Source organism: Leptonychotes weddellii, chromosome 15 (genome assembly GCF_054177405.1).
Source record: "Leptonychotes weddellii isolate Sample4059 chromosome 15, ASM5417740v2, whole genome shotgun sequence".
In the NCBI taxonomy this organism is placed as follows: domain Eukaryota; kingdom Metazoa; phylum Chordata; class Mammalia; order Carnivora; family Phocidae; genus Leptonychotes; species Leptonychotes weddellii.
Genome location: NC_138383.1, coordinates 16,921,321 through 16,946,173, shown reverse-complemented (window position 1 = coordinate 16,946,173; position 24,853 = coordinate 16,921,321). Strand labels below are relative to the sequence as shown.

Genomic DNA, 24,853 nt, shown 5'->3' with positions numbered 1-24,853 from the left:
TTCACCTTTTCCAGCTTACACTTCCGTGCAAACTAAATTGAAGGCCTGGTACTTTAAATCTAGCTGTGGCCAATGGCAGATGAAAGTACACTTCTCGGTCTTTTTTTCTTCCAAACAGCCCGTAACAAATGGCCTCATGTATGTGCCCACCTCTCTGTGCCCCTACCCCACTCACACACACCTCCCAACCCTGGATCCCCTTCTTAAATTATACACTTTGCACTCTATCTCTGGGTGAGCTCCAGGGGGTGGAAGGAGAGAGGGTAAAGAGTAGGAAGCAGAGAATCTAAAGGGAAAGATTACCAAACACCCCCCCTTACACCCCCTCCCTCTGGGGTCTCTAAAGCACGTACAAACCTGAGACATGAGTGATGGTTAAAAAAATTTGGGTTTTATTGTTTTTGCTAAACAATACTAAAAAAAAAAAATTTCATTTTGAAGGCAGGGCTTGAATTATTTAATTTTGATCCATTTATTTAATTAAAAAAAAAAAAAAGGAAGGGGAAAGAGATCATGGCCAAAAAGATAGTAGTTAACCCCCACCCCACCCCCAAAGCTCTAGCCAGTCACATGAGCATCACCCACTTCCCACTAGGTGCCTGATATTCAGCTGGTGGCACACTCTGCCCCACTGGACTGCCCTGAAGGCACAGGGGCACCGCGTGCCAGTTTTCGGGCTCAGCAGGTTAGTCAAACCAGACAAACTGGTGGGCTAAAGTCCAGAAGTTCTCTCCAGGTTTTCTGCCCATCGGCTGAGCACATACAAACTATCGTAAGCTTGTAAAATTTAAGGGGGGTGGGGAAGGGCATTAAAAGCAGGAGGTTGGTGGGAGAAGAGAAACTATAGGTCACCCAAGCTTTCTCCTGGGCTAGTGGCTCTGGATACAGACTTCAAGAGAGACCGGGAGAGGTGGGTTCCAGGTTTCTTATGGAAGAAAATCATCCTTCGAAGAGAAGCTGAGACGTGCCATGCAAAAGAGTTCTTCCTGCAGAGGGCACAGGAGACAGGGCAGCGGACTCTCCCATCTAGGAGATGGGAGAGTGGTGAGGAAGTTCTTCTAGTACCATGAAGTAAGACAAAAGGCAGAGGGAGAATCCTGAGGTTCTGGCCCAATGTGAGACTGGTACACACACACAGTTAAAGACTAAAAAGCCATCAGGAACCCTCACAGCCGAATCCCACCTGCAAACACTGGCTCTAGAAGTGCTGCAGAAGATTCTTGCTGCGAACCAAGTCAAGTTAGTTGCCTGGCTATAGGTGGTGGGGAGGGTAATACGTTTTTATTTTCGAAGGGATGAGGTGGGAAGAGCGGCCATGATCTAGTAAAAAGAGACCTGCAAGAAGCAGAAAATATTTAGAGAACATTTTAATATATATTTTCATATATATATTTAAAGTTAAGAAAAATAAAACTAATTCAAGCCATGCCCTGTGCAAAAAAAGAAAAAAAAAAAAGAAAGAAAAAAAAAGACGAATTTAAAGTGAGACCTCTGTCTGCTGCTCTAGTCTCAACTTAAGTATCACAGTCAGCTTGTTACTTTTATTTTGGAAGAGAAGATGTAAAAGTTTCTTTCGATCACTCAGAAGGCAAGTGTAGCCACTTATAAAAACAGAATGGCAGGGACAGACTAGGAAAGTCAGAGGTGAAAGGGCAGAGCAGGAAAGGAATTTTCAAAAATAAAATTAACAAGGTGACTGTTCCAGAAGGGGGCTGTGAAAAGGACATGGTGGACCAAAGTCTGTTAGTCAAGTAATGATTCAACTTTTAAATTATTCTCTTGTTCTTTTTTGTTGGGTGTTTTGTTTGTTCAAGTCTAAGATTTGGAAATGCTGACCCTTTGTTAACAAGAGCCAACAGGAAATATAGGATCCCTTCCCTCCCCCGGCCTGCCTCCGCCGAAGCCACCACCACCGCCTCGTTGGCTGGATGCTGGAAGAGTCCTCCGTGTGTGTGGACTCAGGATGACAGGGCAGCCTCCTTCTGTGGTTGCTGGGCTTGTGAACGCTGCAGTATCTTTTGGCTTTCCACGTCTCTAAAATGTTTTTCAACCTGAAAGAGACCAGTTCAGCCTAGGTCAGAACAGGAGATGGGCACCAAGGCCTCCCAAACAGTTCATGCCAGGCCTCCACAGCCGGTCCTGGCTGTCCAGCTCAGGGACCACTCAGGCACTAGAAGGCCCCTGCTATCTGCGGGCCTTCCTGGCCGAAGGTAGGCAGCGGCCTCTTGTTTCAACCGCATGTGCTACACCTTCAGCTAAGACTGTCTAAAAGAAAGTGAACCAATAAGCTAAAACACAGTGTGAAAGGAGATTATTTTGACCCCAACTCCCACTCCCCTCTTCACGTAAGTGCAGAATGAAAAGCTGACAGGGAATTAACAGTATTTTAGACTTTTTATATCCAGTGTTGGTCTCTCAATGCTCAGAATCTTTTTACAAATGCGGCAACTCAATCGAGACAGTCACATGACATATGCAGGGTCAGAGACGCCAACAGCAACTCATTTATACCAACCAGCCCTTCCTGAGAAGAACCCAGCCTGGGATGAGAGGAACTGCTCAGGCGCAATACCATGGAATGGTCTGGCTAATTCCAAAAAGCCACACTGCCGAGGACATGGGGCTGCCCACTCACTTTATTGCACACTGCCCAGTGGGTTCCAGCCCCACAGAAGTGGCCAAGCCAGAGCCACAGAGCACTGCGCGCAGGGGCTGGGGGGCTAGGCAGGGCTGCTCTCGGGCTGGCAGGTCAGAGCAGGCAGGGATTGCAGCACAAGGTCCTGGCCTGAGGCTGGAGGGCTGAAGGCCAAGGAATCATCCTCTCTCTCAAGGTTCACGGCTCCTTTACTTACTATTTTGCGTACATGGCTCAGTGCACTCCCCTCTTTGCCTTTACAGTTTTCCACTTGATATGGGGGTGTAATAACAACTTCTTCCATGACTACGATGTTTTTTTCTTGCCATTTACAGTCTTTAATGCTGGAAGGAGAAGAGAGCAGGTGAAAGTTGCCTCTTGCAGGCATCCCACACCTCCTGCCTGATGAATAAATAACTCCAGAAAACTGACCCCAACTTCTCAGCTCACAGCTCAGCCAGTAACTAGATGCCAGCAGCCCATAGGGTGCAGTAGCCAAGAAACATTTCCTGGGCACCACTGGCCAGGAAAAGCAATGACATGATGCACATTCATTCCAAGGAGAGCCCAGAAGACTTACTCTGAAGCATTAGAGACCTGGAAAACCATAGAAAACTTCGTGGCAGCCTCAGAAGTCCAATCCAAATTGAATTCAAATAAACAGCTAGGCTCATCAACTGAAGTAGCAGCCTAGGGCAGGGGTTGGCAAACTTTTTCTATAAAGAGTCAGACAGTAAGTATTTGAGGCTGTGAGGGCCATACAATTTCTGTCACAACTACTGAACTCTGCTGCTGTACCTACTACAAAAGCAGCCCCAGATGATACATAAGTGAGCTGATCTGGCTGGAGTTTGCCAACCTTTGACCTAGGGGGAATAGCACCTTTAAAAAGACAGGAAAAGAAACTCCATCTTCCTGTGATCTGCACTCTGCCCCCCACCTCCCGAAATGGAAACTGCTCCTCAAACTGGTCCCTCTCAATTATCAGACAGCTGGGCACTTGCCAGACTGGGAAAACCCATTCTAGGTCACACCTGGGGAAACGCAGGGCAGCTGATATTCCACAGAGCCCCTTCACATACCTGTAACTGCTCAGACACTCACACCACGGCCTCCAGCAGCTCTGATGCCAGCTGCCATCTGTGCACCAGACCCAGGCGGCTACGCAGGGCAACAGAAGGCAGCAGGGGGGAGGGGGTGCCAAATGTTTCCGTTTTTCAGCAGCTAGGGAAGCTAGTGGAGGGTCAAATGACTTCTGCTGTGACAAAATGTCTTTTCGGAGGTGGTAATAAGGTGGCCTTCTGCTCTCCCTAACTCCCTACGTACACCTCAATGTACAATTAATTAGAAAGAGACAGACACTAACTTCCCCTTAGTAAAACTGCATCAGCTTCTGGAGAAAGGTACAACAAGATCAAAATAACGAAAAAGAAAGAAGCCACGAATTCTAAATTCTTGAATACCAGTTCTGAAAGGGATCTTTAGGATTATCTAATCCCAAACCAAATTTACACATGAAGAAACTGAAGGCCAGAGAAGACAACTTGTCCACGATCACACCATTCTCCTGTACGAGAAAGGCAACAGACACCCACATCCCTGGACACCGAGGTGCTGCCAACACACTAACCAGCATCTCTGCTGACTTTCAGGAACACGACTACCCGAAAGCTGGCGACCACACAGCACAGCCAGGCAGCGTCGCCCCCGGGACAAGGGACCCCTATGCTCCCCCGACTCACGTCTTGTGTATGGTCTGGAAGAGCTGCTGGCCCTCTAGGGAAACACCAGCGCTGATTGCATAGGCCTGGCTCAGCTTCTCCTCCTTCTCTGTCCGTGCTTTGCTGGCAAGCTAGGGTGGGGGAGAGGAAAGAGACTCAGAAAAGCATTCACCTTCATTCTTCCCAACAGTCAGGACCTGTTGAGGAAAGGAGGCTGGAAAAGACTGGTTTGGTAGATTCAGTTTTCTCAGAGTCCAAAAGTGAAACAAACACACACCCAAGATGCCTGAGTAGTTACTGCTATGGCAGCAAACATTCCTTCCGTCCAGGACTTACTGAGTGCCCACCAGGTACCAGACATGCACTGTGCTAAGCTAGAGATACAGCACTGAAGTGGGGACTGGACAGAGACCACAAACAAAAACATAGAGTAACTTCAGACGGTACTAAGGACCTGGGAAGAAAATAACGCAGGGCAATGTTACACAGTGGGACGGGGAAGTGACGGCCAAAAAAAAAGATAACACACACGTCTATGAAAGGAGAAAATTAAGAATTTTTATCAGCCACTGCTAGAGTCTCGGGTTTAGAAATTCATGTCTACGACATCTTCAGAAATCAGAATTTGAGGTTCTAAAGACTACCTTTCTGGTACCACTATCTGTGCTCACACGGGGAGCCAAAACTCAAGTAAACCTAACCCATGGATACAGTCCACCTTCAACTTGAGCTACCACTATCCTGCTCTTTAGAAAATGGAACGGTCTGCGTTCTACTTTACGTTAGTTCCTTATCTCCCCTCTAGTGGAATGCTCACAAACTGATCAAAAGAAATTCTAATAAAATCTAGTACAGTAGTTCCCCACCGCCCCTTATCCAGGGTCAACCTTGGTCTGGAAACAGATGATCCTCCTCCTGACATATCATCAGGTCAGGTCAACAGTAACCTAACGCTACATCACATCACCTACATCATTCACCTCACTTCATCTCATCACGTAGGCATCTTATCAACCTCACATCAGCACAAGAAAGGTGAGTAAAAACAATACAATGAGGTATTTTGAGAGAGAGACCATATTCACGTACTGTTATTACAACATATTGTTATAATTATTCTATGTTATTAATAGTTATTGTTGTTAATCTTTATCGTGACTAATTATAAGTTAAACTTTATCATAGCTATGTATGTACAGGGAAAAAAAAAAAAAACCTAGTATACATGGGGCTCAGTACTATTCATGGTTTCAGGCATCCTCCAGGGTCTTGGACTGCACATCCTGCAGATAAGGGGAGACTGCTGTAGTCTACTAAAATCTAGTAAATCCCTCCCAACAGGGGTGGGTTGCCTGTCAACCCCTACTGCCCCTCTAATACACTTTCAGTATTAGTTGCTAGAGACTCCAGAAGTACAAATTTGTCTAAGTGTAAAGCAAAACAAATATGCTGGACAAGATGGTTAAAATGAAAAGGCAGAAAATGCGTCTGAAAGTCAAACAAATGATCTGGAGATTGTTCAGGCCCACGAACATGAACAGCTTAGTATACTGATGCTGCAGCTAGTACACTAAAGACATATGCACAGACACACAAGTGAGAATACATAATTTGTCCCCAAACAACAGCTCCTTAAAACAGGGAGATCATACCTCACACACATCCCCAAAGTACCTAGATATTTGGAATTCTTAAACATTTCTATTCCACTTTAACAGTGACCCTTCAAACCATAGACCAAATAAAGTTTTAGAGGCAAAGTGTCTGTTAGCAAAACGAAGCACTTTATCAAGGCATGCGTTTGACTATGAAGAAGAGAAAAGGAGACCTTCAGTTGGGTTATGGGGAGCCCTGCCTCTGAGTTTCAAAGATCATTTGAGGGGCGAGGGGTGTGAACACAGAAGAGAGAGGTCGTGCACGCTGTCATTTCAGTGTCCCTAGGGGAAAGAGGAAAGAAAGGCCAGAACTCTGCAGTGATTTGAAGCCGGAGCTCCTTTTTCACATGGTCCCCAGTACATGGAGAGAGACAAATACAGCAGCACTAAATAATCTTTCAAGCCTGGTCCTGCCGTTCTGGCCCCACCAGGCTAGAATTCCAGAGAGAAATAAACGCACACGGCTGACAGTATTCCCCTGAGCCTCGGCAATCCCAACTGCAGCAAGAAAGCACTCAGTTTCTATGGAAAGAGAACCGCTGGTGGTATATTTTAAGCAGCAAAAAGCAAAACTTTGTCACCAAGAAAACCCTGATAACAAGGAGTTTCCTTGAGTCTCACTTGCCAAACAACCCTGTAGAAAATATGAAGTCTCCAAGGAAAGAAGGAAAAACCAGGGGGCAACAGAGCTCCCCTGGATTAACCACGCTCTTGCAGGGCTCCTTCGGAGCACAAGTGACCAGGCAGAGGTTTACCGTACCCCATGAACAGGCATAAGGGTCTCACTTGGAGGCCTTTTTAAAAACGTTTATCCCTGGGCACCTGGGTGGCTCAGTGGGTTAAGTGGCTGCCTTGGCTCAGGTCATGATCCCAGGGTCCTGGGATGGAGCCCTACATCAGGCTCCCTGCCTCAGCGGGGAGCCTGCTTCTCTCTCTCCCTCTGATAGAGAGAGAGAGTTCTCTATCACTCGCTCTGCTCTCTCTCAAATAAAGAAAAATCTTAAAAAAATAAAATGTTTATCATCCCTGAAAACCAAAAACATCTCCTGGTGTTGAGTCAGACAAAGCTGCTTCTATAAAGCTTGTGTTGACTAGATAATATGGGATACCCACAGCAAAATATCCCGGTCACCTACATAGTAGATTAAAAACGTTAACATCACCCATTCAGTAAGAGAGGAATGGCTCAGGGAAACCAGGCACCTATGCAGAATGTTTAAGACGGAACTGACAGGGCGCCTGGGTGGCTCAGTTGGTTAAGCGACTGCCTTCGGCTCAGGTCATGATCCTGGAGTCCCAGGATCGAGTCCCGCATCGGGCTCCCTGCTCATTGGAGAGCCTGCTTCTGCCTCTCTCTCTGCCTGCCTCTCTGCCTACTTGTGCTTTCTCTCTGTGTGTCAAATAAATAAATAAAATCTTTAAAAAAAAAAAAGACGGAACTGACAAATTTAAGCTAGAAGAAGAGGAAAAAAGGCTGGGAGAGGAATCACTTTTGAATTTTTGCCAGAGGCAGAATAAAATGCATATAAATCTCAGCCAGAAGTGATTCCTTTGGACAGCCTGAGTAACAGCAACACAACAGTTAGAGAACAAGGAGTTCAAAGTACACTTCTAGCCCCCCAAAATACCAGTTGTACAATCCCCCCTAAAGGCTCTGAAAGCAAAGGAGAATAGACTAGATGATTCTCCATTTCAACTCATAGTGCACACAGGTCCCAAATGCTAAATGATGAAGTGCCTTAGAAGGGCACCTGTGTGGCTCAGTTGGTTAAGCGTCCGACTCTTGGTTTCAACTTTTGGTTTTGGCTCAGGTTGTGATCTCAGGGTCATCGTGAGATCGAGCCCTGCGGCAGGCTCCACGCTCAGTGCAAAGTCCACTTGTCCCTCTCCCTGCCCTTCATCACCCTCTCTCTCTCTCAAATAAATAAATAAAATCTTTACCAAAGGGGAAAAAAAAAAAAGAGCCTTAGAAAAGTCAACAGAAATCAGAGTAAACTGACTGTGTTTCAATTCGCCCCAATATCCTCAATTACTATACCTGTGCCTGCAATTGGGCTTTGGGGAATCTGGACGCAGCACAAACCCTGAAACCTCCAGCCGTCAGTTTATGAATTGTATTTTCATGGCAATCTGAAAGATGTTTAACTCTGATATTCAGCCAACTAGATCTGCTTTCACCAGGAACTTGTACAAAAGGGGTAAGGGGTAAATTTCTCCCACAGAGGAGTCTATCAAGTAAGCACAAGGAAGGTTACCCTCACAAAAGGAATCTAGAAGTCTTCTCTCAAAACTGGGGGCGAGATTACCTTGCTCTTTTTAGGCATGTTCCTGAAAACTCATAAAAAAGTAAATAAGCCTCCTTTTGTAAAGCAAATGACTATCACTCTACCCTCAACTTAGCAGTTATACAGATTGAAATCCCCCACATCACGTTTTTTGTAAACTCATGCATATGTGTAAATGGTCCAGTAATTCCAAGAGAGTAAGTTTAGAGTTATTGTCAAACCACTAGAGGGAACCAATAAAAGCCGCCCTCAGTAGAGGTGTTGGGTGTGCCTTTTAAGCTTGGGAGGATTACCAGGATTGCAATTTTTTTAATTCAATGACTACCACCATACTGCATCTATTTTCAATGCAAACATGCTAGTTGCTGGCCTCTCTTCCAATCAAAACTGAAGCACTAACTGGTTAGAATCTCAAAGAATATTCAAGGCACCACTTTACAAACACACTGAGTTCAGGCAAACTGAGAAGCACAAACCTACAAATATTTGTTACTAATGTGCATGTGGCTTAATTGAAATGACTGAACAAGACAACCTGTGCTTACCTGCCTCTCCTTTTACTTTGTACGAAACGCAGTGAAAACAGCTATTCCTGTCTACTAACCAGTGCTTCCTCCTGTGGCCATTTTATATATAGCAACTTGATGTGGGCAACGGAGAAGAGTACATGAACTTGATACCAAAGCACATCAATATTAAAAGGCATCTAGTCATGCCTGCCGTGGGGTAACCCTTGAATGAGTGAATGAATGCACACACCTCTCCTCCTACACTCAGTGACATGGAGAAAAGGAAGCAGCCACAACGACAAAACCCAATCGATATGCACTTCATCTTGTTATTGAGTCACCAGCTGGGCCATCGTAGTCCCACACACCCAGACCAGGGAGGCACAGGTGCTGTGGGGAATCCAGAGGGATTCCTACCTCAAGTATGTAACAGGCTGTGACAGCTGAGACAACAAGGGAAGCTGAGTCCAAAGAGAAACACGCTAGATGTGACCTACTGACTCCACTGAGCCACTCTGAGTTTGTCTTCTGTGTGCATGGGGGCTGTCCAAGCAGCTGCCCTCACAGAACGGTGAGGAAGCCCCGCAGCTGCCTCCTGGGGCCTGCCGCCACTGGCTGAGAGGACTCTGCTGGAGGCGGAGGGACGGCGGACCACGGCGGCCAAGAACCACTGGCATCCTGAGGGCCCGCACTGGTTTCTGCTGTTTCCATCCTGGGCTGCGCCCTCGGAAAGCCCTCCTTCCTAGATAGCAAAAAGCGGGCTCTCAAAAAGATTTCTTCCAGCTATCAAATCAGTATCCCCAAGTCTTCCTGTTCCCTAGCTGAAAGCTCCTGTCTGACAGTTTCAATAAAATACTGTTCTTTACAACTCTGGATAGTTGGGAACTCCAAAAATAGAGTACCCCACTCGTCGTTGTGTCTTAGAATACATAATAATGAATCAAAACATTGAATCAAACAGGAACCGTAGAGCTTAAGAGGCCTGCTAGTGAATATTAAAATTCTAAGAGCCAACCTGTTGAGTGAGAGCCTACTCCATCCTAGACACCAAGCTACACACTTTACATGTATTAAAACGTTTAATCTGTACAACAGGGTGCCCAGGTGGCTTAGTCAGTTAAGCATCTGCCTTCGACTCAGGTCATGATCTCGGGGTCCTGGGGTTGAGCCCTACGTCGGGCTCTCTGTGGAGAGTCCGCTCCCCCCGCCCCACTTATGCTCACTCACTCTCTCTCAAATAAATAAAATCTTTAAAAAAAAGTACAAGCCTATGGAACAGGGACTAAAATTCCTCCTACTTAATAAATGGAGAAACTAAGTCACAGCTGTTAAGAAACTTGCCCAAATTTACCAAGCCACAGGTGGGAGTCTGGATTTGAACCCAGTCTGACTCCAGAGCTTACATTCTTAACCCTGTGCTACAAACAGCTCCACATAAGAGAAGTCTAAATTATTGTTGAAAATATAAATTTGAATGCAAAAGAAAATATTTTCAGAAAAGAAAAATTTTTTTCCAGAAAGGAAAAACATTTAATTTTTTTTTTTTTTTTAAGATTTTATTTATTTGACAGAGAGAGACACAGCGAGAGAGGGAACACAAGCAGGGGGAGTGGGAGAGGGAGAAGCAGGCTTCCCGCCGAGCAGGGAGCCTGATGCGGGGCTCGATCCCAGGACCCCAGGATCACGACCTGAGCCGAAGGCAGACGTTTAACGACTGAGCCACCCAGGCGCCCCAAGGAAAAACACTTTAAAACTCAGCTGCCACCTTCTCTTTGTCAGTGCATCCTGGCATTTCCACCAATGTCCCCAGTGCAGAACATAGCTGTCTGCCTTCTAGTGAAGGACCTCTCTTTTCGGAAAAGGGCCCCTGTCTCACGCTGAACCTCAAGGACATCCTTTATTTCTTTTGTTGAAGGTAAATCACAGAAATGCTTTTCAGAAAACAGATCTTGTGTGAGAAAGCATTTCAGGCCAATAATGGTAAGCATTCCCTGGACCCATCATTTTCTATTTTTTAAAAAATATTTATCTATTTAAGTAATCTCTATACGCAATGTAGAGGGCTCAAACTCACAACTCCAAAATCAAGAGTCCCATGCTCTACCAACTAAGCCAGCCAGGCGCCCCGTGGACCCATCATTTTCTGATTGGGCCAAGACTAGGGAAGCTAAGTCAAGCAAGCCTCCTGCACTTGAATGTTAAGATACAGTTGAGTGCTGGGGAGCCTGGGTGGCTCAGTCCTTTGAGCCTCCGACTCTTGGTTTCAGCCCAGGTTGTGATCTCATGAGTTGTAGGACAGGGCTCTGCACTCAGCGGGGAGTGGGCTTGAGGATTCTCTCCCTCTGCCCCTCCCTGGATACATCGAGTGCTTTGAGCTAAGATGAACAACACCCTGCAAATCCAGGGGGCCACAGTGACACGATACTTGTTAAACCATCATACTGCTACTGTACAATACAGACCAACCTCAAGTCACAGCCAGTCCACAAAAACAAAGGTTTTTCTCTCACCTGGTTTAAAACAAAAACTAGCTGTAAGTCAGTGGTTTGTTAGCTCTTTGTAATTATGTCACACAATTCATAACTACAACAGGAAACTAAACTTCCAGGACACTAAATGAGTGATTTCCTACTCCAGAGACCCTGAAGCCAGTACTACTGGAACCTCCATATGGCCCTTCCAGAGAGAAAACTGGCTGAGACAAGCTAAAATCTGACCCCAACAACCTATCTCAGAAATTAGCCGGCTCACATGTAGCTGAGAGGATTAAGGGAGACAGCCCAGGTGAAAACACTAAGGGAGCTATAAAGCACTGTACAAATATTAGCTGTTAACACTGTTATTATAGTACCATTACTGTTAGCACAAAGGTGGCTTGTGGGTCATTTCAGAAAAATTCATACACTCCAACCTTCCTTTAGCCAATGAGCTCGGTGCTCTCCCCCTTCTGGTTTCTGTAAGAGCTACTAGAGAACTTATAAGTCCTAAACAGAACATCTTCCAAATAAAAAAATATATATATGTTCTGATTAAGAAAAAAAAAGAAAAGAACATCTTCCAAAATATAACTAGAATAGTAAGTGGGAATGTCTTTAACTTTATGTGCCCAAATGGGTGCACTACCTATGGAATAAAGAGATGATTTGGGGGCGCCTGGGTGGCTCAGTCGATTAAGCGTCCAACTCTTGATTTTGGCTCAGGTCAGGATCTCAGGATGGAGAGACTGAGCCTGTGTCAAGCTCCTCGATGGGCGTGGAGCCTGCTTAAGATTCTCTCTCCCTCCCTCTGCCCCTCCCCCCCCATTCCCACCTTCCCTCCCCTGCTAGGGAGCATGTGCACTTCTCATTCTCTAAAAAAAAAAAAAAAAGTTCATTTTATTCAGTGATAGTGAAAGAGCCATGCCCTGTTTCCTGGGCTCTGAAAAGAGAGAAAACAAAGTAACAGAGAAGAGCCACACCCCCCTACTGCCTCAAAAAGAGATTCTGGCTCAAACTCTTGCCTACCACACACTAGCTGCATGAACCCGAGCACAATGCATAACCTCTCCAGAGCTTCAAATCATTCATCTGGGGCCCATCCTGAAGGGTTATTGTTGGAATTCAGTAAGCATGTACAGCACCTAATACCAATATCGGCACGTAACTAGTCCATGTCCTCCCTCCGAGAACTAAGAACCTCCAGGTTAGCTTACTGACAGAAGAGCAAAAGCTTCTAAATTGCAGATGGACAAACCGAACACCTTCCAAATTAGCTTGATGCCATTTAACTTCCTTCCTTTTATCTAATTATTTATTCTTCAAGACCCTATTCCACTATTACATCAGAAAAGCCTTCCCTAAAATGTTTACTACTCTATGCCAAGGGTTGGCAAACTACAGCCAGTGGGCCAAATTCAACCAACCAACCACCTGTTTTCGTCCTGCTATATTGGAAAGACCACACCCATTTGTTTATATGTCATCTATGGCTGCTTTTGCTGCAAAGGCAAAGTGGAGTAGTTGTGACAAAGGATGGATATCCCACAAACCTAAATTATTTACTATCTGGCCCTTCACAGAGAAAGTTTGCTGGCCCCTGCTCTACGCTCCCATAGCACCTTGCTCACACCTCCATTAACACTGATCCTGCCATACTGTCAGCACTAGTTAAAAATGCTGCTCTCCTTCACCACTGCCAACAAACATGAGATCCTTGAGGGCAAAAGCGGTCTTAATCTAACATTCCCAGCACCTGGAAGGAAGGGGTAGTGAGAGGAAAGGAGGACAAAAGGAAAAGAAACCTCGACCACTAGAATTTCACAGAACAGTTCTCAGCTCCAGTAAGTGACTAACACACAGTCACACAATTCATTAACAGCCCAGCTGTTAAAAGAACCCAGTTCTTCAAACTCCCCACATTCTACCACACACACTGTTAGCTTCTGACATAGTGTGCAGATCCTTTCATTTTCCACTTCAGGTACAATTTGCTGGACTCTCCAGGGTAGTTTCTGGTATTTACCTAAGCTAGTCTCAAAATTCCAATGCTGGAACTTGACTGCGTCACCCTTTTCCCCACAAGCCTGTTCTGTAGCAGGAAGACTAAACAGTTAGAATGCCCCTTAACAGCAGAAGCGATACCACCACCGACCCACCAGTAAAGTCCTCATTTTAAATCACCTCCATGTCAGAGCGCAGAGGTGGCTTCAATAACACACAGATGGCCCACCTCTGCCAGTAACTCAGGCACAGCAATTGTCTCCACACGCCGTGATGTCAAGAAAGTCCCCTTCGGAATCAAACCTTTAACCTAATGAAGGCTCACAGGATCGGCTGGCTGCCATGCACTATAGCCTGAACTGAGTCAGGAGCCCTAGCCTGGACACTGCATCCCCCACTATGGCTCTGTCAGTTTTACCCTAAAGTTTGATGCCACTGAATGGGACATCCTTCAAAAGGCTAGTGATTTTTTTTTTTTTTAAGATTTTATTTATTTATTTGACAGAGGGAGACAGAGCAAGAGAGGGAACACAAGCAGGGGGAGTGGGAGAGGGAGAAGCAGGCTTCCCGCTGAGCAGGGAGCCCGATGCGGGGCTCGATCCCAGGACCCTGGGATCATGACCTGAACCGAAGGCAGATGCTTAACGACTGAGCCACCCAGGCGCCCCAAAAGGCTAGTGATTTTTTTTTAAGTAGACTCCCCGTTGAGTGAGGAGCCCAATGCAGGGTTTGAATTCACGACACTGAGATCAAGACCTAAGCCAAGGGGCGCCTGGGTGGCTCAGCTGGTTAAGTGTCTGCCTTCGGCTTGGGTCATGATCCCAGGGCCCTGGGATTGGTCCCACATCAGCCTCCATGCTCCGCAGGGAGTGTGCTTCTCCCTCTCCCGCTCCCCCTGCTTGTGTTCCCTCTCTCACTGTGTCTGTCAAATAAATAAAATCTTAAAAAAAAAAAAAAAAACACCTAAGCAGAGATCAAGATTCAGACACTTAACCAATAAGCCACCCAGGTGCCCCCAAAAGGCTAGTGATTTTTAAAACGGCAGTCAAGGAGCGCCTGGGTGGTTCAGTTGTTAAGCATCTGCCTTCGGCTCAGGTCCTGATCCCAGGGTCCTGCGATCGAGCCCCTCATCAGGCTCCCTCCTCAGCGGGAAGCCTGCTTCTCCCTCTCCCACTCCCCCTGCTTGTGTTCCCTCTCTCGCTGTCTCTCTCTGTCAAATAAATAAAATCTTTAAAAAAATAATTAAATTAAATTAAATTAAATGGCAGTCAATTGGGGCCCCTGAGTGGCTCAGTTAAGCGACCGACTCTTGATTTCAGTTCAGGTCATGATCTCAGGGTCCTGGGTCTCAGCGGAAGTCTGCTTGAGATTCTCCCTCTCCTTCTGCTCCTCCCCACCATGTGCTCTCCCTCTAAAATAAATAAATAAATCTTTTTAACAAAATAAGTAAAATGGCAGCCAATCATTCTACCTTGCTAACTTCATCTGATACCCCTCACTACTTAACATGTCCCGTCACACGGTAGTAATGGGCTCTTCCTTTTTTTTTTTTAAAGATTTTATTTATTTATTTGACAGACAGAGAGAGAGACAGTGAGAGAGGGAATACAAGCAGGCAGAGTGGGAGAGGGAGAAGCAGGCTTCCCGCTGAGCAGGGAGCCCGATGCGGGACTCGATCCCAGGACCCTGGGATCATGACCTGAGCCGAAGGCAGACGCTTAACCGACTGAGCCACCCAGGCGTCCCAATAATGGGCTCTTCCTTTTCAACCCCAACCTATACCTTCATGGCACTGTCATAAGGAAACAGCTGTGTCTGCTCACAGCCAGGTGCAAAACACTGGTGGACTCTAACCCGGTACTGGAGCCTTTACAATATACTCTAATCAAGTGAACCAATAGGTTATATACAGCTTCTAGAAGCTAGAAAAATTTTATCTGACAAAAAAGTCTTGCTTTCTCTAGAAAAGTAGTGGTTTCCCTTCCCACATTTACACATAATATGAACTCCTACCAATATACACATAACCTAAACAGTGTGGCCAGGCCATCTGATTCTACTTGGTGATAACTCCACACCTCAACACATTAGGGTCACGATATGGTCAAGAGCCCATCTAACAAGATAGATCCATGAACAAAGGCCACAATGCAGCAGCTATTAACTACTCCAGGAGTCTACTCATACTGGAGAATTAACACTCAAATCACTGGAAAGTCTAAGGTTATGCTAAAACCTTAGCTTTGAAATTGGGAGAACTCAAAACAAAAAGTCAGTCAGCTCTTCCCTCAATGTGACATCATATCTAAAGGTGAACAATTTTTTTTTTTAAACTGAACTCTGTGACTCTTCCATTTTCTCAGCCTTACGAGAACCACCCCCTACCACCCGCCCAATCTCCATATACCCTTTTTATCCAAAGGCAGCCAACTCCTTCTTCATTAGCAGGGGCTAATGATAAGCCTTTTGAATCTCTTCTTCCTGGTTGCATTTGATAATTCACTGCTTGTTAGTAAGATCTAAATGGGTAATAATGGATAAAAGAGGCTGACAAATTAGTCAGTGGTTTGGCAAAGGAGGTGGATGCCTTATATGTGTGTGGATTTCAATTTCCTATGCTTTGTCACTTTTCCCACCTCCCCCCACAACACACAAATATCTCTCCAAGAAAGTCTTCTCCGACTCAGCAAAGTGAGAAGACGACTTACATCTCAGTCAATACACTGGATGCATTTATCTGAACAAATACATACACTTGCCTCGGCTGTGTCCCTGAGTTCTTTCCTAAGGATCTCAGAATTTGAAAGCACAGCCTCCTAGGTTCTGTGACCGCTCACTCTAAACTCCAGTACTCAGCCAAGTGTTCACTTAACTATGCCACCTGGTAACACTGCTCTCAATGTTCAAGTTAATTCTGGTCACCAAGAAGAGATCTCTTAAAAACATTTAACTCAATTACATATTAATGGTATTCAATACAATTTTGATTTTCCGCAATCTGGGGTTGGCAAGTTTGGACACTGAACGAATGTCAATCCGAAGCCAGGAGAGACTGACATAGTAATAGCATTCATATTCTTGGCTGCCTTCCCTCAGTCATAATGCCCCCCTTCCCCCCATCCTGCCCCTATGCCTATTCAAGGAACATCAGTTGGCTACACATAGCTAATGCAGAAGAACAGAACTAACATCTGCCAATTCTAGTCAATTGACCTAATCCCCATAACAACTCTATGAGACAGGTACTAACGTTATCCCACTTTTACAGTGAGGAAACTGATGCTTAGTAAGGTTAAGAGGCAGAGAAGTGACTTTAAAGACTTACCTGCTTGATTCCTGCTTTTTCTACTAGACCACAATGCTCCTGACCACATAATACAGAGGTTTCTCTACATAAAAATATTATTAACATGGGACTTTGCAGTCAAAATATCAGACGTGAGTTCAAATCCCAGCTCTATTACTTAGTAGTTGCATGATCTAGAGCTAATGACTCATTCTCTCTGAGCCTCAGTTTACCCTCCTATGAGATGCTGATGGTACCCACACCATAAGAACTGTTAGAATTAAATGAGACGTCTACCAGTTGCTAGTTCAGAGTGGCACATAAAAACATTAGTTCCCACACTACCAGCCACATAACCTAGAACAAGTCACTTAAACGAGTAAGCCTGTCTTCTCATCTGTTAAATGAAAAGGAAAAGAATACACTCTAAAGATCACATGGTGTGATTGTGAGAATGGAATGAGAGGTGTCAAAGCTCTTTGTAAATTGTAAAGCACGAGACAAATGTAAAATGTGGTCCCCAGCAGAGCTTACCACAACACCTTGCACAAAATAGATTTCAGAAAATGTTTTATAATGCTACACAAGAGAGAACCTTGTTAATGTTGACATGTCCCAAATCATCTCCTGAGAACACTACCAACCCATGGGTAATCTTCATCCCCAGAGAACCAGATGCAGAGTCAGTTCAAAGGAACTTGTTAAGAAGAAACACCATACTTCATTCTGCCACGTGGACCCTAGGGTTCTTCTTGTCCTAAAGCAATATTTAAACCTTCCTCATGACAGAATAAACTAATAAGCCACAGGGTGAGTAACCTGAACCTCACTTATGACTGGCTTTGATGTGCTTTTGTACTTTTATTGAAATGCTTCTGTCTTAGAGTCAGGAAATTCAGAACACTTCAACAGGGTACAATGGTACTGTGGAGAAGATCAAATGATACTCATAACTTCCACCTTCAGCAACCCCACTGTCCTCTTCCAAGCTGCCTCTCACATCCCACAGCTGTGGACAGACACAGGACTTCTTAGCCTGCAGTGAACTGTAAACGGAAAGCAAAATAGGCTCATCTCTAAGAACTGCTAGTTCGTACCTTCTCTAGTTGGGCTGGAATTAAGTATTTTCTTTAAAAGTCCTTCTCTTCCATTTCCTGCTGGGTCAGAGTAAACAAATATCCAATTTATATCAACAGGATTAATTAAACAAAGCACTTACTATATCAGCAACATGAGCCAACATGTGACGGTATCTTCCTACTGGAAGTGGAGCACACAGGTGGTGTGCTCCACTCCCCAAGACTGTGAGCAGCAAGTTTTCTTCCAGGGATCTCTGAGCATTTTAGTTCCCTTCTAACATGATTAAACAATCCTCCATCTTAAAAACACCCCAAGTCCATGCTCTTCAATGGGATGGACTTTTCAGGTCATTCAAGCAATATGTAAACACCCGCCCAGATTAAGTTTTCAATAACAGTGCAGCACGCTCTTCTAAGTCTAATCGATTCCAGGGAGCAATCACCAAGCATCCTCAAACGATGGGAAAGCCAACATAGCTTACTCCTAAACATGTCTGCAAATGAAAGAGTGAATAAATGAAGTCCAGAGATAGCCCTCCAACCTAATTTTAGTTTTTAAGTTTCTGACTCCTCTTCCCAGCAAACCTTTTTCAAGACTTGGCAAGCAGGCCACAAAAAAAAGTAAAAATTTCCAGTCTTCCCTAACCTATTGATACCTGCTGCTTTCTTGAAAGAGTGGGTAAACAACTAGTTTACAACAATACTAATAATCTAAAACTGACCAGCAGAAAGCAAAACCCTAAAGGACAAAAATACGCTGCAAACTCAATAACCAAGAACTATGTATATTTGAGGTCAAACATAAGTAAATTACCTCTTAACAGCTCCCACTTAACTGTCTCACCCCTAATAATCCAATTCCTCCCAACTAAATGGTGGCACATATTGGTCCCAAGAACAGAAACTTAGTCCTTTACATTTCAGAAAACCATCCCTCTTTCAGACAATCTTTCCTCTACTACTCACTAAAGATCCAGTTATTTAGTAACAAACCTTCATACCCTATAAACACTAAAAGTAACTATTTTCTCTTCAACATACCAGAAATAAACTATTTCACTTGAATCTTTTAAAATCTCTTCAGCCAAAAAAAAAAAAAAAAAGACAACCACTCAAAGACCTCCTACATTCTAGTAGGAGGTACCGAAGCCAGGGTTTCAAAAACCTATAGATTTCTAAGAATGGGACATTCTATATGCAACAGCCTTTAATATGAAACCCAACACCATTCCGAATCTGTCTTCAGCCATCACTAAAAAACAAGTGGCATTTCCCTGGAATCTGAAAAGAAGGGACCTGCAGATCGGAGGTAACTATATTCTGCCAGCCTCAGTTACCCTCTATTGTTTCAGCTGCCTGAGTGTTTCCTTGCTTTGCTGAGTTGTAGCCAACATACCACATTCCCGAGAGAAACAAGAGAATATACGTTATTACAAGACTCCTCCAGAGGGAAAAACCTCCACCACACTAATTCACGAGACTTAAGGAAAGGCAGCTGCTACTAAAATCGAAGGTCTAATATTCATTCAAAAAATATTAAGCACTTATTCTGTGCAAGGCTCTGTATATTCAGCCATGAACAAAACAAGTATGGCTCCCATCCTCACAAGTTTGGTTAAGAGAGAAAAGCAAACAAATGATACACAATTATGCTTATAAGAAGGCTATGAATAGGGTAACCTTAAGTTCCAATGTGCCCAGGACACACTGATCTATACTTGTCCCAGTGTAAAACAAAAGCACTCTGCTTTACTCTCAAAAATGTCCCAAGTTGGACTATAAATGCTATGTCACTTTAACTCTAAAGGATAAAGTACTGTAAGAGAGAATAATGGGAGCAAATTACTTTAGCCTGGGTGATCAGAGAAGACTTCTTGGAAGAGGTGCCATTAACTAAGTCCTGAAGGATGCGGCTCCAGACATTCTGGAAGAAAGAGTGTTCAAAGTACAGGACAGCAAAGACTACAGGGCATGGGATGGTATTATTATTGTTATCATTATACATGAACTTTCGCTCATAGAACTAAAGAGTCAAAGTGATTTGGGGGTTCCCAGATCATCAACATGTACGTCCAAGATTAAAATATCCTAAGCCTCTAATTCTGTCAGACCTCAAAAATACAAACAAAGACACAAATGTAGCTCTAAGGCAGTAGTTTTCCAAATTTTTGTAGGTCATGAATCAGAGATCTGCAAAATACTCCATATGTTCACCAAAACCACATCTATTCATGTGTGCGCACACACAATTTCAGGAGATTCACAGGCAACACCCCTACCCAACCCCACCAATACCGGAAGTTCACGCATGGACTCCAGGTTTAAAAAAAAAAAAAAAAGTCCTCTTTCACAAAGGACAAAAGCAAGCTCGCAACTTTATTTCTCTATTTGGGCATTAAAAGGTTTCTTAAGTCTTCTGCAGATATCCAGGAATAAAGAGAAAACCTAAACTGATAGGTTTTTCAAAAAGGTGTCAGAACAAACAATTTTAAGTCAATGAAAAAATGAAAAACAATGGACAATGTATGTATCACCAAGCGTCAATGAGTCTCAATTTTCCCCCCCATTTTGGAGAGCCAGAACTGCCCTCAAGTCCTTACCTTACTAACATTGAGTGAAGCTAGGGGAGGAGGGGTTTCTGTTCGGTCATTAATTATTTCCACTTCTGAAACATACTGTAAGTTTATGAGCAAGATGTCTGCATGGTTGGGCTTTCCACTGGAAGAGGGACATTCTGGTGAAAAAATAAAGTTAAGGAAAATAGGGGCAAACAGAGCACTGACACATCCCAAAAGGGGCATGGAAAACACAATTCACACAAGGCTGGTGTAACAGGTGTGCCACGAGCAAGAGGGGGGAGCCTCACAAGAATCACAGCTCTCCTCAGGAAATCTCTGCCTATCATCTTCCGCCCGCTCAAAACCCCAGAACCAAAAGATCTCAAGCTTTTCAAAGCCAAATACCATCCAAAATTGGAAGCCTCAGAAAGGGTTTCTGTCACCTCTCTACTGGTTGTATGGGGAGGCATAATGCAGTGTTAATGCCGTATATATAGTTTGTCTTGGACCTAAGGAACCACAGAGGAGAGGAAGTACTTTCTGTTCTTGGTATAATACTCCTTTCATCTATATACTGCTCTTTTCACTTTTTTAGATTTCAGATTTCCCATTCTGCAGAGGAGGAAACTATAGCACTGGAAAGGAGGCTCACTTCAGGTGAACCCAGCTAGATAACCCATTTATTTATATATTTATATATTTATATATTCATTCATTCATTCTTTCTTTCTTTCACTCACCCGTCCTCCAACTATTTATCAAGAGCATAATATATGCCAATTAAAAGTAAAGTAATTCCTCATGCCAAAACCCTTCCAATTAAACCACTAATGTAAAAGGTCTATTTGGTCCAGATCTGAGTTTTTATATTTTACAAAAAAAAGGCAATGGTTCTTGCTGTAGTTTCAGAGGACATCTTCCTAAGCTAGAAATCTACAACTAGTGGTGTACTTGCCACTCAAATGCAGCACTCAGTAGGAAACTTCCTTTTGAAAGATGCCATAAAGGATTACTCAAAAAAATAAAAAAATAAACCCACCTGTGGCTCAGAAAGGGGAAGGGGTGGCATATTTATTGCAATCATAAAGTATTTTGTTTCCAAGACTGAGTTTCCTGGAGTAATTCAGAAATCATTTCCACCCCAAAGAAGCAGGTCTTCTTTTCCATTCTGTTTAATACCGACACTTCCAAAAGGGGAGGCAACTACTATGGAAAAGTCAGGACTCCATGTGCTGGGCTGAGGAGAAGATAACTTACTCTTTCACCTGTAACCCACACAACCCTACACGAGCCCCTGAAAAAAACGTAGTCTTCTATCTGGACCAGGTTTCCAATGCAAACATTCTCAAAACAGCAATTTTCAAATGACTGAGAAAGCTAATTCAATACTCCCCGCCCCCAGTAGCACCACGCAAACACACTCACCAGCAAAACAAGCCCCTATCCCCATTTCAGATACAAACTGTCCTGCAGTTACTCTCCCCCAAAGCAAGCAAGGCCCATTTGGTCACCACCCCACCGCCCTTCCTTGGACCGAATCCCACCAGAAAACACCCCCTCTTAAACTCCATACCCTTGCGCTACTAGCAGTTCCTTACTCTGCACACCCCCTCCCCACATGATTCTACTCGCCCCCCTTCCATCCGGGCTCCATTCCACCAGCCCCCTCCCACGACCACCCTCTCTCCGGATCACTGTGTACCCTCTCCTAGCGTTTCCCCGAAAAGGCATCCGCGTGTCAAGCCCCCCTACACCCAATGACCCTCGCTCGGGGCCCAGCTCCCACAAGGGGTGGGAGACAGGGTCCCCAAAGCGGACCAAGGGACACGCGAAGAGGGGGAGGGGAGCTCAGGCCCGTGCGCATGCGCTCCGGGCGCCGCGGTAGCCGGTCGCCCCTAGGCCCGGAGAGGGCCCCAGCCGCCGCCGTCGTCCCCCACCCCCCCCCACCACCACCGCACATACACGCCGGCCCGGCCTCGGGCTCCGCGCAGCGAAGGATACTTAAAGCCAGCATTTTGGACTGGTAGTCGAAGGCTACCACCTCGCCCTGCAGCCGCTGCTCCTGGCACGTCCGGCACGACACCTGGCTCCCAACGCTGAAGTACTCGCCCGGAGGAGCCGCCATCTTGGGAGAGCAGCCGCGGCCGGCGGCGGCGGCGGCAGCAGCGGGCGAAAGCCGGGCCCCCAGTGAGCGCCGCGACGCGACGCACGAGGCGTGCTGACGTCACACGCCAGGGCGTGGCCTGGCCCTGGGTGGGGCGGGAGCCTAGGTGGAAAAGGAAAGAAGAGGAAATAAAAGGGTATCTGAGTAAGTATGTTTGTGCAACTGGGCCCGCATGGTAAGGTGCTTGCAGACTCCTTTTCAGAAGTTAAAGATAAATGACCTACGTGGAATGAAAAGGGGAAGGAGGAGGGAGCTGCAGTCTCCATATGAGCACACCTTGACACAAGAGTTTAATGAATGAACTCTGTATTTTATATATGAGGAATCTGAGGACCAGAGGACTTACAGAAACTTGCCCAAAATTATTATACCCAGTTACAAAGTGGTAGTGGAAAGAACACTGCCTATAGGATTAGCCAAACTGGGATCGGAATCCCAGGTCTGTCACTTACTAAGTTGTATGACCTTGAGCAAATTACTAAACCTGATCCTGCATCTTTATTTCTTCTGTATTATTACTTACTGAACTCCCAACAATCCTTTGGTGTAGGAATCAACACCTTCATTTTACAGATGAAGAAACTAAAGTCTTAGACTAAACTTGGCTGGGGTCGCACAACCAGAAAGAATTCGTTCTACCTGTTTCCAAAGACGGTGCTATTTACTGCTCTGCTGTATTAAATAATGCCTTCCAGAGGAGTTAGGTGGTTAAGTGAGATGATGTGTACAGATGAATGGCATGTAGTAGGTCTTTAATAAATGGTAGTTCCTCCATGATCACCCATCACCCTTGGAACTCGAGATGCCTCCCCATCTCCCATCCTGCTCTCTCTAGAAAGCCAGGCAAAGGGCAGGAATGAGAAGCAGAGGTAGTGACAAAGGTGGCCTTGGGGCAGTTTTGGCCCTCCCCCATTAGTGTCCATCAGATATACTAAAGTTTTAACATGCAAGATGCATTTTCAAGCCCTATCATCACCAATTTCCATCCCTAATCCACCTACCTGCCCCTCCCCCCATAGAAATTCCGGAGCCTCACATAGTAACAATAGGCTGACCTTTCTCTAGTCCAGAGGGAGGCAAAGGGCTAGTGCTGCTGCTACTTAACCTGAACACAGTTCAAAAGTGTTTCCTCGCCCTGCAAGAGACATCAACTTCCTAATGTTAGGCGTATATATGTACAGTCATTGTAATAGGAATAAATACACTGCTCCCTCTTAGTTGTGTTTTTTCGGATAACTTTCAAGTCTGACCCTCATAACAAGTCATATGTAACTGCCGCTCCACTTTTTATATGGCATTGTGATTATAGGTTTTCATATATATGACTGCCAGGTACTGTTAGGAAAAGCTTCTTGGAGGAAGTGAAAAAATCTGAGACCTAAAGGACAAGCAAAATCTCTAAAAAGGGAGAGAGCTTGGTGATTTCAAGGAACATAAAGTAGTTCAGAAATATTATGAAATGGAGTTGTGGGGGTAGGCTGGTAAAGGTTGTCTTGCTAGAGCCTGAGCAAACTTTGAAAGACCTAGAAAATGTAGGCTTTCTCCTTGGGGCAATTGGAAAACATTTAGCAAGGGAGTGAAATGACATTTATATCCAGCTTCCGTTCCCCACACCTTTTTAATTAGTGAAATTAATCTCTTTCCAAGAAGAACCATATTTACATTCTCATTTTCATCCACCCATCAGAAAACTCTCCAAGAACAAAGTTGCTTGAGGTAGGAAGGAACGGGGGAGCCACTCAACAGCATCCTCCCACCCCAACTCTGCCTCTAGGCAGGACCTCGCCTAGAACAGCTGAGGTTTCTATTTTGTGTGTGTTCCTCGAGAGGATTATTCCAAATTTTGTCGTGGGTGTGTGCCCCTCCTCTTCCCATACCAACCCAGCTACTACCTCACGGTTTACCTGCCCAGCGAGGTTTGGGAAGGCAAGAAAATGGAAGGAGGGAGATAAAGCAAGCTTAGAAGTGGGAGGAAGTGTGACTTAGACTGCTACGTGTAAGAATTCGCAAGTGTTCAGGGAAGACTCTTCAAAATTAAGAGGCTTATCTGTCAGCTTCCAAATCAATAACGGATGAATTCGGGCGGGAGTTTCTTGAGCTGGGGGAGAAAGGCAAGGTTTGATCAGCGGTGTATGCAAATTTAGGGTCCCGCTTCAGCGCCGACCGGTGATGCCTGGCTCCTCCGATGAGGGACTGCACGTAAACCTTTCTCCAAGAAATCTCAGAATATCTTTGGAGGGTAGCGGTACAGGAGAAAAGAGGTCCGGTCTCGAAGAATCCTGACGTTGGAGATTACACATCCATCTTCGCAGCAGCAAAGCAAGAACCCCGGTCCCGTCGCCGACCCGCAAGTTAGTCCTTCCTTTGACCCGGAACAGCAGCGGGAGCCGCCTCTGCGCCCAATGCCCACGTGCCGCAACAGCGGCCACGTGGGGCTCTGCGGAAACGCCTTCGCAAAGATTTGTCCCCTGCGCTGCCCAGTA

The 24,853-nt window shown here is 45.1% G+C and overlaps 1 protein-coding gene across 1 annotated transcript; it reads right to left on the bottom strand.

Moving 5' to 3' along the window:
• Positions 1–369: 369 nt before the first annotated feature.
• On the bottom strand, positions 370–24,729 carry LSM12 (LSM12 homolog). The gene is made up of 5 exons (XM_081804891.1): positions 22,208–24,729; positions 20,249–20,382; positions 4,378–4,487; positions 2,853–2,979; positions 370–2,051 (listed from the first exon to the last, which is right to left on the bottom strand). The coding sequence occupies exons 1-5, from the start codon at positions 22,329–22,331 to the stop codon at positions 1,959–1,961; spliced, it is 588 nt and encodes a 195-aa protein (XP_081661017.1). The 5' UTR covers positions 22,332–24,729; the 3' UTR covers positions 370–1,958.
• Between the last annotated feature and the right edge of the window lie 124 nt (positions 24,730–24,853).

Coding starts and splice junctions, on each gene's coding strand:
- LSM12 (XM_081804891.1), bottom strand. CDS start 22,331: ATGGCGGCTCCTCCGGGCGAGTACTTCAGCGTTGGGAGCCAGGTGTCG. Junction 4,488..20,248: donor CTTCACTCAATGTTAGTAAG/GTAAGGACTTGA, acceptor CCCCCACCCTAG/CTTGCCAGCAAAGCACGGAC. Junction 2,052..2,852: donor TGAGCCATGTACGCAAAATA/GTAAGTAAAGGA, acceptor GGTCTCTTTCAG/GTTGAAAAACATTTTAGAGA.